Source organism: Liolophura sinensis, chromosome 6 (genome assembly GCF_032854445.1).
Source record: "Liolophura sinensis isolate JHLJ2023 chromosome 6, CUHK_Ljap_v2, whole genome shotgun sequence".
Taxonomy (NCBI): Eukaryota; Metazoa; Mollusca; class Polyplacophora; order Chitonida; family Chitonidae; genus Liolophura; species Liolophura sinensis.
Genome location: NC_088300.1, coordinates 81,220,320 through 81,236,573, shown reverse-complemented (window position 1 = coordinate 81,236,573; position 16,254 = coordinate 81,220,320). Strand labels below are relative to the sequence as shown.

The 16,254-nt window shown below is 42.7% G+C and overlaps 1 protein-coding gene across 1 annotated transcript in view; it reads right to left on the bottom strand.

Annotated features, from left to right (window-relative positions):
* LOC135466859 (chromodomain-helicase-DNA-binding protein 1-like) overlaps positions 1–16,254 on the bottom strand; it is a 51,232-nt gene that overhangs the window by 15,588 nt on the left and 19,390 nt on the right. The window contains exons 9-16 of the mRNA XM_064744609.1: positions 16,015–16,185; positions 14,231–14,344; positions 13,020–13,134; positions 12,651–12,810; positions 11,205–11,345; positions 8,146–8,263; positions 7,506–7,657; positions 3,502–3,581 (exon numbers count right to left, since the gene is read on the bottom strand). Coding sequence (XP_064600679.1) covers positions 3,502–3,581; positions 7,506–7,657; positions 8,146–8,263; positions 11,205–11,345; positions 12,651–12,810; positions 13,020–13,134; positions 14,231–14,344; positions 16,015–16,185 — 1,051 coding nt within the window. The remainder of the gene's footprint in view (positions 1–3,501; positions 3,582–7,505; positions 7,658–8,145; positions 8,264–11,204; positions 11,346–12,650; positions 12,811–13,019; positions 13,135–14,230; positions 14,345–16,014; positions 16,186–16,254) is intronic.

Sequence of the window (16,254 nt, the reverse complement as noted above, 5' to 3'; positions counted from 1 at the left end):
GAGTGAGGAACTAGAAAATCCTACTGACAGTAAAGTTAACATCAGATTGAGAAACGAGAAAATCCTACTGACAGTACAGTCAATGTGTCAGACTGAGGAACTAGAAAATCCTAATGACAGTACAGTCAATGTGTCAGAGTGAGGAACTAGAAAATCCTACTGACAGTACAGTCAATGTGTCAGAGTGAGGAACTAGAAAATCCTACTGACAGTACAGTCAATGTGTCAGAGTGAGGAACTAGAAAATCCTACTGACAGTACAGTCAATGTGTCAGAGTGAGAAACTAGAAAATCCTACTGACAGTACAGTCAATGTGTCAGAGTGAGGAACTAGAAAATACTACTGACAGTAAAGTTAACATCAGATTGAGAAACGAGAAAATCCTACTGACAGTACAGTCAATGTGTCAGACTGAGGAACTAGAAAATCCTAATGACAGTACAGCCAATGTGTCAGAGTGAGGAACTAGAAAATCCTACTGACAGTACAGTCAATGTGTCAGACTGAGGAACTAGAAAATCCTACTGACAGTACAGTCAATATGTCAGACTGAGGAACTAGAAAATCCTACTGACAGTACAGTCAATGTGTCAGAGTGAGAAACTAGAAAATCCTACTGACAGTACAGTCAATGTGTCAGAGTGAGGAACCAGAAAATCCTACTGACAGTACAGTCAATGTGTCAGAGTGAGAAACTAGAAAATCCTACTGACAGTACAGTCAATGTGTCAGACTGAGGAATTAGAAAATCCTACTGACAGTACAGTCAATGTCAGTAGGAGGAACTAGAAAATCCTACTGACAGTACAGTCAATGTCAGTAGGAGGAACTAGAAAATCCTACTGACAGTAGGGTCAATGTCAGCAGGAGGAACTAGAAAATCCTACTGAGAGAACAGTTAACATCAGACTGAGGAACTAGAAAATCCTACTGACAGTACAGACAATGTGTCAGACTGAGGAACTAGAAAATCCTACTGACAGTAGAATTAACGCCAGACTGAGGAACTAGAAAATCCTACTGACAGTACAGTCAATGTCAGCAGGAGGAACTAGAAAATCCTACTGACAGTACAGTCAATGTGTCAGAGTGAGGAACTAGAAAATCCTACTGACAGTACAGTCAATGTGTCAGAGTGAGGAACTAGAAAATCCTACTAACAGTACAGTCAATGTGTCAGAGTGAGAAACTAGAAAATCCTACTGACAGTACAGTCAATGTGTCTGAGTGAGGAACTAGAAAATCCTACTGACATTACAGTCAATGTGTCAGACTGAGGAATTGGAAAATCTTACTGACAGTAGAGTTAACGCCAGACTGAGGAACTAGAAAATCCTACTGACAGTACAGTCAATGTCAGCAGGAGGAACTAGAAAATCCTACTGACAGTACAGTCAATGTGTCAGAGTGAGGAACTAGAAAATCCTACTGACAGTACAGTCAATGTGTCAGAGTGAGGAACTAGAAAATCCTACTAACAGTACAGTCAATGTGTCAGAGTGAGAAACTAGAAAATCCTACTGACAGTACAGTCAATGTGTCTGAGTGAGGAACTGGAAAATCTTACTGACAGTACAGTCAATGTCAGTAGGAGGAACTACAAAAATCCTACTGACAATACAGTCAATGTGTCAGACTGAGGAACTGGAAAATCTTACTGACAGTACAGTCAATGTCAGTAGGAGGAACTACAAAAATTCTACTGACAATACAGTCAATGTGTAAGACTGAGAAACTGGAAAATCCTGCTGACATTACAGTCAATGTGTCAGAATGAGGAACTAGAAAATCTTACTGACAGTACAGTCAATGTCAGTAGGAGGAACTACAAAAATTCTACTGACAATACAGTCAATGTGTAAGACTGAGAAACTGGAAAATCCTGCTGACATTACAGTCAATGTGTCAGAATGAGGAACTAGAAAATCTTACTGACAGTACAGTCAACGTCAGTAGGAGGAACTAGAAAATCCTACTGACAGTACAGTCAACGTGTCAGAGTGAGGAACTGGAATATCCTACTGACATTACAGTCAATGTGTCAGAATGAGGAACTAGAAAATCCTACTGACAGTACAGTCAATGTCAGTAGGAGGAACTACAAAATCCTACTGACAGTACAGTCAATGTCAGAGTGAGAAACTAGAAAATCCTACTGACAGTACAGTCAATGTGTCAGAGTGAGGAACTAGAAAATCCTACTGACAGTACAGTCAATGTGTCAGACAGACGAACTAGAAAATCTTACTGACTGTACAGTCAATGTGTCAGACTAAGGAACTAGAAAATCTTACTGACAGTAAAGTTAACATCAGACTGAGAAACTAGAAAATCCTACTGACAGTACAGTCAATGTCAGCAGGAGGAACTACAAAATCCTACTGACAGTACAGTCAATGTCAGAGTGAGAAACTAGAAAATCCTACTGACAGTACAGTCAATGTGTCAGAGTGAGGAACTAGAAAATCCTACTGACAGTACAGTCAATGTGTCAGACAGACGAACTAGAAAATCTTACTGACAGTACAGTCAATGTCAGTAGGAGGAACTACAAAAATCCTACTGACAATACAGTCAATGTGTCAGACTGAGGAACTGGAAAATCTTACTGACAGTACAGTCAATGTCAGTAGGAGGAACTACAAAAATCCTACTGACAATACAGTCAATGTGTCAGACTAAGGAACTAGAAAATCTTACTGACAGTACAGTGAATGTCAGTAGGAGGAAGTAGAAAATCCTACTGACAGTACAATGTCAGTAGGAGAAACTAGAAAATCCTACTGACAGTACAGTCAATGTGTCAGAGTGAAAAACTAGAAAATCCTCCCAACAGTACAGTCAATGAGTCAGACTGAGGAATTAGAAAATCCTACTGACAGTACAGTCAATGTCAGTAGGAGGCACTAGAAAATCCTACTGAACTGAGGAACTAGAAAATCCTACTGACAGTAGAGTTAATGTGTCAGACAGAGGAACTAGAAAATCTTACTGACAGTAGAGTTAATGTGTCAGACAGAGGAACTAGAAAATCCTACTGACAGTAAGGTCAATGTCAGTAGCAGGAACTAGAAAATCCTACTGACAGTACAGTCAATGTCAGTAGGTGAAACTAGAAAATCCTAATGACAGTACAGTCAATGTCAGCAGGAGGAACTAGAAAATCCTACTGACAGTACAGTCAATGTCAGTAGGAGGAACTGGAAAATCCTACTGACAGTACAGTCAATGTCAGTAGGAGGAACTGGAAAATCCTGCTGACAGTACAGTCAATGTCAGTAGGAGGAACTGGAAAATCCTGCTGACAGTACATATGTAGAGTTAATGTGTCAGACTGAGGCACTAGAAAATTCTACCAACAGTAGAGTCAATGTGTCAGACTAAGGAACTAGAAAATCTTACTGATTGTAGAGTCAATGTCACACTGAGGAACAAGAAAATTCCCAAAGAGCATTTCAAGGAATGTGACCAGTTGATAAAAACACAGCTGTCATATTTACTTGCGCTGACGTCGTCTCTGTGCTCTGCGTATTTCTTCCTCTTCCTCCTCTAACGCTTTCCTCTCAGCAGCCTCCTTCCTCTGTACAAAGACAAAAGTTACAGGAAATTTCTGACTGTACTACTTTTGTTCTACTTTGGCAGAACAGCTAGGGATAAGTGACATTCAAAGCTCTGACTGTATTGCTTTTGTTCTACTTTGGCAGAACAGCTAGGGATAAGTGACATTCAAAGCACTGACTGTATTACTTTTGTTCTACTTTGGCAGAACAGCTATGGATAAGTGACATTCAAAGCACTGACTGTATTACTTTTGTTCTACTTTGGCAGAACAGCTAGGGATAAGTGACATTCAAAGCTCTGACTGTACTACTCTTGTTTTACTTTGGCAGAACATCTATGGATAAGTGACATTCAAAGCACTGACTGTATTACTTTTGTTCTACTTTGGCAGAACAGCTAGGGATTAGTGACATTCAAAGCTCTGACTGTACTACTCTTGTTTTACTTTGGCAGAACAGCTAGGGATAAGTTACATTCAACGCTCTGACTGTACTACTTTTGTTCTACTTTGGCAGAACAGCTAGGGATAAGTGACATTCAAAGCTCTGACTGTACTACTCTTGTTTTACTTTGGCAAGACAGCTAGGGATAAGTGACATCCAACGCTCTGACTGTACTACTTTCGTTTTACTTTGACAGAACAGGGATAAGTGACATTCAAAGCCCTGACAGTACTACTTTTGTTCTACTTTGGCAGATCAGGGATAAGTGACATTCAAAGCTCTGACTGTTCTACGTTTGTTCTACTTTGGCAGAACAGCTAGGGATAAGTTACATTCAAGGCTCTGACAGTACTACGTTTGTTCTACTTTGGCAGAACAGGGATAAGTGACATTGAAAGCTCCGACTGTACTACTTTTGTTCTACTTTGGCAGATCAGGGATAAGTGACATTGAAAGCTCTGACTGTTCTACTTTTGTTCTACTTTGGTAGAACAGCTATGGATAAGTGACATTCAAAGCTCTGACTGTACTACTTTTGTTTTACTTTGGCAGAACAGCTAGGAATAAGTGACAATCTAAGCTCTGACTGTACTACTTTTGTTCTACTTTGGCAGAACAGCAAGGGATAAATGACATTCAAAGCTCTGACTGTACTACTTTGTTCTACTTTGGTAGATCATCTTGGGATAGGTGATAATCTAAGCTCTGACTGTACTACTTTTGTTCTACTTTGGCAGAACAGCTAGGGATAAGTTACATTCAAAGCTCTGACTGTACTACTTTCGTTTTACTTTGGCAGAACATCTAGAGATAAGTGACATCCAATGCTCTGACTGTACTACTTTGTTCTACTTTAGCAGAACTGCCAGGGATAAGTGACATTCAAAGCTATGACTGTATTACTTTTGTTCTACTTTGGCAGAACAGCTAGGGATAAGTGACATTCAAAGCTATGACTGTACTACTTTTGTTCTACTTTGGCAGAACAGCTATTTAATAAGTGACATTCAAAGCTATGACAGTACTACTTTTGTTCTACTTTGGCAGAACAGCTATGGATAAGTGACATTCAATGCTCTGACTGTACTACTTTGTTCTACTTTAGCAGAACTGCGAGGGATAAGTGACATTCAAAGCTATGACTGTACTACTTTTGTTCTACTTTGGCAGAACAGCTAGGGATAAATGACATTCAAAGCTATGACTGACTACTTTTGTTCTACTTTGGCAGAACAGCTAGGGATAAGTGACATTCAAAGCCCTGACTATACTACTTTTTCTCTACTTTGGCAAAACAGGGATAAGTGACATTCAAAGCTCTGACTGTATTACTTTTGCTCTACTTTGGCAGAACAGGGACAGGTGACATTCAAAGCTCTGACTGTACTACTTTTGTTGTACTTTTGTAGAACAGCTATGGATAAGTGACATTCAAAGCTCTGACTGTATTACTTTTGCTCTACTTTGGCAGAACAGGGACAGGTGACATTCAAAGCTCTGACTGTACTACTTTTGTTGTACTTTTGTAAAACAGCTATGGATAAGTGACATTCAAAGCTCTGACGGTACTACTTTTGTAGTACTTTGGGAGGACAGCTAGGGATAAGTGACATTCAAAGCTCTGACTGTACTACTTTTGTTCTACTTTGGCAGAACAGCTAGGGATAAGTGACATTCAAAGCTCTGACTGTACTACTTTGTTCTACTTTAGCAGAACTGCCAGGGATAAGTGACATTCAAAGCTCTGACTGTACTACTTTTGTTCTACTTTGGCAGAACAGCTAGGGATAAGTTACATTCAAAGCTCTGACAGTACTAGTCTTGTTCTACTTTGGCAGATCAGGGATAAGTGACATTCAAAGCCCTGACTGTACTACTTTTGCTCTACTTTGGCAGAACAGAGATGGGTGACATTCAAAGCTCTGACAGTACTACTTTTGTTGTACTTTTGTAGAACAGCTAGGGATAAGTGACATTCAAAGCTCTGACTGTACTACTTTTGTTCTACTTTGGCAGAACAGCTAGGGATAAGTGACATTCAAAGCTCTGACTGTACTACTTTTGTTCTACTTTGGCAGAACAGCTAGGGATAAGTGACATTCAAAGCTCTGACTGTACTACTTTTGTTCTACTTTGGCAGAACAGCTAGGGATAAGTGACATTCAAAGCTCTGACTGTACTACTTTTGTTCTACTTTGGTAGAACAGGGATAAGTGACATTCAAAGCTCTGACTGTACTACTTTTGTTCTACTTTGGCAGAACAGCTAGAGATAAGTGACATTCAAAGCTCTGAGTGTACTACTTTTGTTCTACTTTGGCAGAACAGCTAGAGATAAGTGACATCCAACGCTCTGACTGTACTACTTTTGTTCTACTTTGGCAGAACAGGGATAAGTGACATTCAATGTTCTGACTGTACTACTTTTGTTCTAGTTTGGCAGAACAGCTATGGATAAGTGACATTCAAAGCTCTGACTGTACTACTTTTGTTCTACTTTAGCAGAACAGGGATAAGTGACATTCAAAGCTCTGACTGTATTACTTTTGTTCTATTTTGGCAGAACAGCTAGGGATAAGTGACATTCAAAGCTCTGACTGTATTACTTTTGTTCTATTTTGGCAGAACAGCTAGAGATAAGTGACATTCAAAGCTATGACTGTACTACTTTCGTTTTACTTTGACAGAACAGCTAGAGATAAGTGACATTCAAAGCTCTGACTGTACTACTTTTGTTCTACTTTAGCAGAACAGGGATAAGTGACATTCAAAGCTCTGACTGTATTACTTTTGTTCTACTTTGACAGAACAGCTAGAGATAAGTGACAATCTAAGCTCTGACTGCACTACTTTTGTTCTACTTTGGCAGAACAGGGATAAGGGACATTCAATGCTCTGACTGTATTACTTTTGTTCTACTTTGGCAGAACAGCTAGGAATAAGTGACAATCTAAGCTCTGACTGTACTACTTTTGTTCTACTTTGGCAGAACAGGGATAAGGGACATTCAATGCTCTGACTGTATTACTTTTGTTCTACTTTGGCAGAACAGGGGTAAGTGACATTCAAAGCTCTGACTGTATTACTTTTGTTCTTTTTTGGCAGAACAGCTAGGGATAAGTGACATTCAAAGCTCTGACTGTACTACTTTTGTTCTACTTTGGCAGAACAGCTAGGAATAAGTGACAATCTAAGCTCTGACTGTACTACTTTTGTTCCACTTTGACAGAACAGCTAGGAATAAGTGACAATCTAAGCTCTGACTGTCCTACTTTTGTTCTACTTTGGCAGAACAGCTAGGAATAAGTGACAATCTAAGCTCTGACTGTCATATTTTTGTTCTACTTTGGCAGTGACATTCAAATATGTTGTACAAATATTTAAGGAAACAGAATGTCAATGAAAGTAGTAAGTGTAAACATTTCAAAACATAACTTTTGATTACGGATGATCTGTAATCATTCATAACAACTATATATTTCTCTCATAGAAACCCCTAACCTTTCTACGCCTCTCCTCCAGTAGCTCTGGTGTCAGCTTGACTCTCAACCTCTTAGATGTATCTGGTAACCCTGCTAACAGAGTGGTGCTGGTCCTCCTACGTGACCTTTCACCTCCAGTGTTTGTCCTGGCCTCTAGTGCTGTCTTCTCAGCTGTAGAAATTAGTATGTACATGCATTTCAAAAGTGTCATCTAAAACCTTACAGTGTGGGAGAGCTGTAGAAATTAGTATGTACATGCATTTCAAAAGTGTCATCTAAAACCTTACAGTGTGTGAGAGAACAACTTTGTATGTATACAAGCTCTGTGATCCATCTGTATATATGAAACAATTCACATAGATTCTGAATTAATTGATTCATGCTTTTAAGCTGCACTAACAAATGTACTGATTTACTGCAATGAGGATTCTGGTTGAGGAAAAAAGAGTGCTTCCAGTAAACCACTGGCCACTGGCCTTTGTCAGCTCCCTGACAAACAGCTGACCTAAAACAGCAGTTGGATTAACATGACTGAGATGCAAGCACCCAACCGCACTGACAAAGGGCCAGACTGTCATGTGAGCCAGTGTTTGAACAGTACATGGACATCACAGTTTCAGAGCTAATCGCATCCAAATGAATCAACCTCACAGACATACCTTCCATTATTTTGTCAAACATGGATTTATCTTCTGTAGAGGGTCCCTTGGAGTAGTCTGTCCCCTCAAATATGTACATGCTCTGTGGGCCCCCCTCAGTACCCTTATCATCATCTATCTATAACAATATAACAACATAACAATTTTATATGAGGTACAAATGAACTTGATGATCTGAGTTGTTGGTGTTTAATGTGATACACAAACATTTTTCACTCATACACTGGAGGCCAGATTTTTGGGGTGAGGAACCCCGCGAGCCCTGAGAAATCCACCCCGTAACCCCGAGCCCCCTGAGAAATCCACCAAGTTAGAGGAAGACAACTGGTCTTTCATGAACATTGGACTGTGCGAACCGTAACCCCGAACCCCCTGAGAAATCCACCAAGTCAAAGGAAGAAAAGTGGTCTTCCATACATATTGAACTGTGTGAACTGTAACCCCGAGTGATTTTCTTCCCTAATAAATACCAAGCTAATATATCTATATCTACCTAACTAACGCTAAGGCTGCAAATTGTATGGGCAGAGGAACAAGATTGCCGGAAGTAAACCACTGGCTTTTGGCAAGTAAATGACAATCTTCCCCAGACATGTAGTTCAAAGTGTATACAACAATATAAGTTTTCAGGCACCATGGCACCGAAAACAGGGGAGTCATGAGAACAGTCGAGGCATGGGAACAGTTGAGGCATGAAACAGTGAAGGCATGAGATCATGCAGTGGAGGCATGAGAACAATGAAGGTATGAAAACAGTGGCATGGGAACAGTGGAGGTATGGAAATGCTGTAGGCATGACAAACGTTGAGGCATGAGAATAGTGAAGGATTGGGAACAATGGAGGCATGAGAACAGTGGATGCACAAGAAGAGTAGAGGCATGAGAACAGTGGAGGTATGAAAACAGTGGAGGTATGAGAACAATGGAGGTGTGAAAACAGTAGAGACGTGACAACAGTGGAGGTATGAAAACAACAGAGGCATGAAAAACACTGAGGTATAAGAACAGTAAAGGTATGAAAGAAGTAGAAGAATAAGAACTCTGGATGTAAAACAACAGTGGAGACATGAGAACAGTGGAGGCGTGAGGACTGTGGAGGAATCAGAAGTGTGAGAACAGTGGAGGCATGAGAACAGAGAAGGCATGAGAACATCTGAAGCATAAGAACAGTGGAAGCATTGGAACAGTGGGGGTGTGAGGACAGTGGAAGCATGAGAACAGTTGAGGCATGAGAACTGTGGAGGTACAATGTATGAAAACAGTGGTGGCATGACAACAGCGGATTTATGAGAACATTGAAGACGTGAGAACATTGGAGGTCTGAGAACAGTGAAGGAATGATAACAGTGGAGGCCTGAGGACAGTAGAGGTATGAAAACAGTGGTGGCACAAGAGCTGTGGAAGCATGAAAACAGTGAAGACATGAGAAAACTGGAGGCTTGAGAACATTGGAAGCATGATACATGTAACAAGAGAGGCCTGAGAACAGTGGAGGAATGAAAACAGTAGAGACATAAGAACTCTTAATCATCTGCCACTCGTCAGTCATAATCACTCTTTCGTCCACCTCCTCTATCGGTCACTCTTCTGTCAGTCCTCATCATGCAGTGTGCACACCATCACTCCTCCTCCACCTCCTCTATCTGCCACTCTTCAGTCAGTCCTCATCATGCAGTGTGCACACCATCACTCCTCCTCCACCTCCTCTATCTGTCACTCTTCTGTCGGTCCTCATCATGCAGTGTGAACACCATCACTCCTCCTCCACCACCTCTATCTGCCACTCTTCAGTTAGTCCTCATCACACAGTGTGCACACCATCACTCCTCCACCTCCTCTATCTGCCACTCTTCAGTCAGTCCTCATCATGCAGTGTGCACACCATCACTCCTCCTCCACCTCATCTATCTGCCACTCTTCAGTCAGTCCTCATCACGCAGTGTGCACACCATCACTCCTCCTCCACCTCCTCTATCTGCCACTCTTCAGTTAGTCGTCATCACGCAGTGTGCACACCATCAATCCTCCTCCACCTCCTCTATCTGCCACTCTTCAGTCAGTCCTCATCATGCAGTGTGCACACCGTCACTCCTCCTCCACCTCCTCTATCTGCCACTCTTCAGTTAGTCCTCATCACGCAGTGTGCACACCATCAATCCTCCTCCACCTCCTCTACCTGCCACTCTTCAGTCAGTCCTCATCATGCAGTGTGCACACCGTCACTCCTCCTCCACCTCCTCTATCTGCCACTCTCCTGTCAGTCCTCATCATACAATGTGCTCACCGTCACTCCCTTCTCCACCTCCTCTAACTGCCACTCTCCTGGCAATCCTCATCACACAGTGTGCACACCATCACTCCGTCCTCCACCTTTAACTGCCACTCTCCTGGCAATCCTCATCACACAGTGTGCTCTCCGTCACTCTCTCCTCCACCTCCTCTATCTGCCACTCTCCTGTCAGTCCTCATCATGCAGTGTGCACACCGTCACTCCCTCCTCCACCTCCTCTAACTGCCACTCTCCTGGCAATCCTCATCACACAGTGTACTTATCATCACTCCCTCCTCCACCTCCTCTAACTGCCACTCTCCTGTCAGTCCTCATCATAGAATGTGCTCACCGTCACTCCCTTCTCCACCTCCTCTGTCACTCTCCTGTCAGTCCTCATCACACAGTGTACTTATCATCACTCCTCCTCCACCTCCTCTAACTGCCACTCTCCTGTCAGTCCTCATCATACAATGTGCTCACCGTCACTCCCTTCTCCACCTCCTCTGTCACTCTCCTGTCAGTCCTCATCACACAGTGTACTTATCATCACTCCCTCCTCCACCTCCTCTAACTGCCACTCTTCTGTAAGTTCTCAACAGACAGTGTGTTCACCGTCACTCCCTCCCCACCCCCTCTCTCTGCCACTCTCCTGTCAATCCTCATCACACAGTGTGCTCACCGTCACTCTCCCTCCCCTACCTCCTCTAACCGCCACTCTCCTGTCAGCCCTCATCATACAGTGTGCTCACCATCATTCCCTTCTCCTCTTGCTGTAACTGTTACTCACCGTCGCATCCTCCTCCACCTCCTCTAACTGCCACTCTCCGTTGACGGAGCCACCCAGGATTTTGTGAAAGTTCACGTCTTCTTCAGAGTTCTCCCCCTCTTCAAACAGTTTGTCCAACCCATACTTGAGAATGTCTTGTAACTAGTGATAAAATACACATAAAGTACATATTATTATTGCGATTTTGATATTTTGATATTAATGTGACAAACAAGTCAGCTAATAACTAGGAGACGTCTTCATAAACAGGTCCGCTGCTGGGCCACTGGGACACCTACGCAGACATGTGGGCCAATAACACGAGGACACCTTCACAGACGTGTGCCAATAACACGAGGACACCTACACAGACAGGTGGGCGAATAACACGAAGACAACCACACAGACATGTGGGCCAATAACCTGTGGACACCTTCACAGACACATGGACCAATAACATGAGGACACCTTCACAAAATGGGGGCCAATACCACGAGGACACCTTCACAAACATGTGGCCAATAACATAAGGACCTCACGAAAAGACCTTCATAGACATGTGGGCCAATAACCGGAGGACACCTTCACAAACATGTGGGCCAATACCACGAGGACACCTTCACAAACATGTGGGCCAATATCCTGAGGACACCTCCACAAACATGTGGGCCAATACCATGAGGAAACCTTCACAAACATGAGGGCCAATAACATAGAGGACACCTTCACAAACATGTGGGCCAATATCCTGAGGACACCTCCACAAACATGTGGGCCAATACCATGAGGAAACCTTCACAAACATGAGGGCCAATAACATAGAGGACACCTTCACAGACATGTGGGCCAATATCCTGAGGACACCTTCAAAAATATGTGGGCCAATAACACGAGGATAACTTCACAAACATGTGGGCCAATAGCACACGGTCACCTTCACAGACGTGGGCCAATAACATGAGGACACCTTCACAAACATGTGGGCCAATACCACGAGGACACCTTCACAAACATGTGGGCCAATATCCTGAGGACACCTTCAAAAACATGTGGGCCAATAACACGAGGACACCTTCACAAACATGTGGGCCAATACCATGAGGAAACCTTCACAAACATGTGGGCCAATAACACAGGTTCACCTTCACAGACGTGGACCAAAAACAGGAGGACACCTTCACAGACATGTGGACCAATAACACAGGGTCACCTTCACAGACATGTGGGCCAATAACACAGGGTCACCTTCACAGACGCCTTCACAAATAGGGGGTCAATAATGATGTCATAAAAATTGACCTTGTACCAGCTATATCCCAGGTATTTCTGACCATATACTCATGCCATGTACATACACGTGCAGGTGCGCAGACAGGTACCAGGGGAAATTCTCACAACAAGACAAGAGAGCATGTACAACACGTACACTGTATGTTTTCAAACACGTTGTTCTACATTCACATGTACCTGGAAACTGTCGTCAGCAATAATAGATTCCTTAGTATCACCTAAAGAAAACTGTCCTCCTTCTATCACACTATTGGTCAGTTTGAGTTTGGCTTCTGCTCTCCGAAGTATAATCTCCTCCACTGTACTGCGTCCTATCAGTCGTATCATGCGAACTGGCCTGTACAAACAGTCAAACACAGAATGTAATGCATGTCGTACTTTAGCAAAACATTTTAGTGTAGTTCTTAAAACAATAATAAAATTTTTTTGTGATACAGGGCAAAATTAAATGAATAAAAAAGAAGATTATGACTTTAATTTGTTGAAAGCATTCTTTATTTTCATCGCTCATACTGTGAATTTGACTTTGATAATTAGATGCATGACCTTGTCTGGCCAATCCTGTGAGCCCTTGCAGCAGCTTGAAGGTCATTCTGAGGGTTAAAGTCACTGTCCACAAATATCACTGTGTCAGCAGAGGTCAAGTTCAGGCCCTGCCCACCTGTAACCATGACAACAGCAAGTTATGTGTTTGTACGCTAAGGTTTAAAACAACTATTCCCTGTAATATTTTACAATAAAGGAATTCATAAAGCCAAATCTATCATAAAGACAGGGTGATGGTGGAACCAAATCTATCATAAAGACAGGGTGATGGTGGAACCAAATCAGGTATAAAGACAGGGTGATGATGGAGCCAAATCTATCATAAAGACAGGGTGATGGTGGAACCAACTCTGGTGTAAAGACAGGGTGATGTGAAACCAAATATATCATAAAGACAAGGTGATGGTGGAACCAAATCTGGTGTAAAGACAGGGTGATGGTGGAGACAGATCTGGTAGAAAGACAGGGTGATGGTGGAGACAGATCTGGTGGAAAGACAGGGTAATGGTGAAGACAGATCTGGTGGAAAGACAGGATGATGGTGGAAACAAATATGGTGTAAAGGCAGGATGATCGTGGAGACAGATCTGGTGTAAAGACAGAGTGATGGTGGAGACAGATCTGGTGTAAAGACAGGGTGATGGTGGAGACAGATCTGGTGTAAAGACAGGGTGATTGTGGAGACAGGTCTGGTGTAAAGACGATGATAGTGGAGACAGATCTGGTGTAAACACAGGATGATGGCGGAAAGAGATCTGGTGTAAAGGCAGGGTGATGGTGGAGACAGATCTGGTGTACATTTCAACCCGTCACATGACAAAATGGCTACCATAAACATGCAACTTTAATATATCCAGTTTCAGTGTGGGGACAGGGACCTAACATTAATAGAGTGGTTACAAACAAATCAGTTTGAGCGATGCAATGTGATGATAGACACCAGCCTTAGTGCTAAGCAGGAAGACAAAGTTGTCCTCCTGGACATTATCATTGTGGTTACAAATAGATCAATTTGTGTGTGACCTGTTTTAGTCCTGAGGAAGAAGACAAAATTTCCTGCTGAATATTTCTATAGCGTTTACAAATGGACTGGTTTGAGTGGGTGACGGCGGGCACCTGTTTTAAAGTTGAGCAGCAAGACAAACTTGTTTTCCTGGACGTAGTCATAGTGGTTACAAACACACAAGTTTGAGCATGTGAACAGTAGCGACCTGCTTTTGTGCTGAGTAGGAAGACAAAGTTGTCCTCTTGGTTGTTGAAGTTCTGTATGGCCAGGAATCGTTCCTCTCCCCTCACTGACCCGTCCAGTCGCTCATAGTTATAGCCTGAGGGGAACACAAACACGGGTACTGAACTTCAGAAAATGGCGTTTAAAGCTATTCAACTAAGACCATTCAACTTACAAGGGCATTCAACTTACATGTATAAGGGCATTCAGCTCACAAGGGCATCCAACTTACAAGGGCATCCAACTTACAAAGGCATCCAACTTACATGCATAAGGGCATTCAGCTCACAAGGGTATTCAGCTCACAAGGGCATCCAACTTACAAGGGCATCCAACTTACAAGGGTATTCAGCTCACAAGGGCATCCAACTTACAAGGGCATTCAGCTCACAAGGGTATTCAGCTCAGAAGGGTATTCAGCTCACAAGGGCATTCAGCTCACAAGGGCATCCAACTTACAAGGGCATTCAGCTCACAAGGGTATTCAGCTGACATGGGCATTCAGCTGACAAGGGCATCCAACTTACAAGGGCATCAACTTGAACGGCATTTAACTTAAAAGGTCATTCTGTATAATGTCAGGTATGTTTTGTTACCTCTGTATCCCAGGCAATCTCCTGTAATGTCAGGTGTGTTGTGTTACCTCTGTATCCAAGGTAATCCTGTGTAATGTCAGGTGTGTTATGTTACCTCTGTATCCAAGGTAATCTTCTGTAATGTCAGGTGTGTTGTGTTACCTCTGTATCCCAGGTAATCCTGTGTAATGTCAGGTGTGTTGTGTTACCTCTGTATCCAAGGTAATCCTCTGTAATGTCAGGTGTGTTGTGTTACCTCTGTATCCCAGGTAATCCTCTGTAATGTCAGGTGTGTTGTGTTACCTCTGTATCCAAGGTAATCCTCTGTAATGTCAAGTGTGTTGTGTTACCGCTGTATCCCAGGTAATCCTGTGTAATGTCAGGTGTGTTGTGTTACCTCTGTATCCAAGGTAATCCTGTGTAATGTCAGGTGTGTTGTGTTACCTCTGTATCCCAGGTAATCCTTGTAATGTCAGGTGTGTTGTGTTACCTCTGTATCCCAGGCATTCTTCTGTAATGTCAGGTGTGTTGTGTTACCTCTGTATCCAAGGTAATCCTGTGTAATGTCAGGTGTGTTGTGTTACCTCTGTATCCCAGGTAATCCTCTGCAATGTCAGGTGTGTTGTGTTACCTCTGTATCCCAGGTAATACTTGTAATATCAGGTGTGTTGCGTTACCTCTGTATCCAAGGTAATCCTTGTAATGTCAGGTGTGTTGTGTTACCTCTGTATCCCAGGTAATCCTGTGTAATGTCAGGTGTGTTGTGTTACCTCTGTATCCAAGGTAATCCTGTGTAATGTCAGGTGTGTTGTGTTACCTCTGTATCCCAGGTAATTCTTGTAATGTCAGGTGTGTTGTGTTACCTCTGTATCCCAGGCAATCCTGTGTAATGTCAGGTGTGTTGTGTTACCTCTGTATCCCAGGCAATCCTGTGTAATGTCAGGTGTGTTGTGTTACCTCTGTATCCCAGGTAATCCTGTGTAATGTCAGGTGTGTTGTGTTACCTCTGTATCCAAGGTAATCCTGTGTAATGTCAGGTGTGTTGTGTTACCTCTGTATCCCAGGTAATCCTGTGTAATGTCAGGTGTGTTGTGTTACCTCTGTATCCCAGGTAATCCTGTGTAATGTCAGGTGTGTTGTGTTACCTCTGTATCCCAGGCAATCCTCTGTAATGTCAGGCGTGTTGTGTTACCTCTGTATCCCAGGTAATCCTGTATAATATCCAGCATTCTTGTCATCTGAGAGAAGAGGAGAACTTTGTGGCCATTCTGTTTCAGAAATCTGAGAAGATTGTCAATCAGGAGGAGCTTGCCACTGGCTGTCACGAGGTGTTCTCCCAGCTGAAATGGCTCTGGCTCCACACCTGTCAATCAGTCAATCAACAAATGAGCAGATCAGCCACAGCCAATCATCACACATCATGCGATTATGC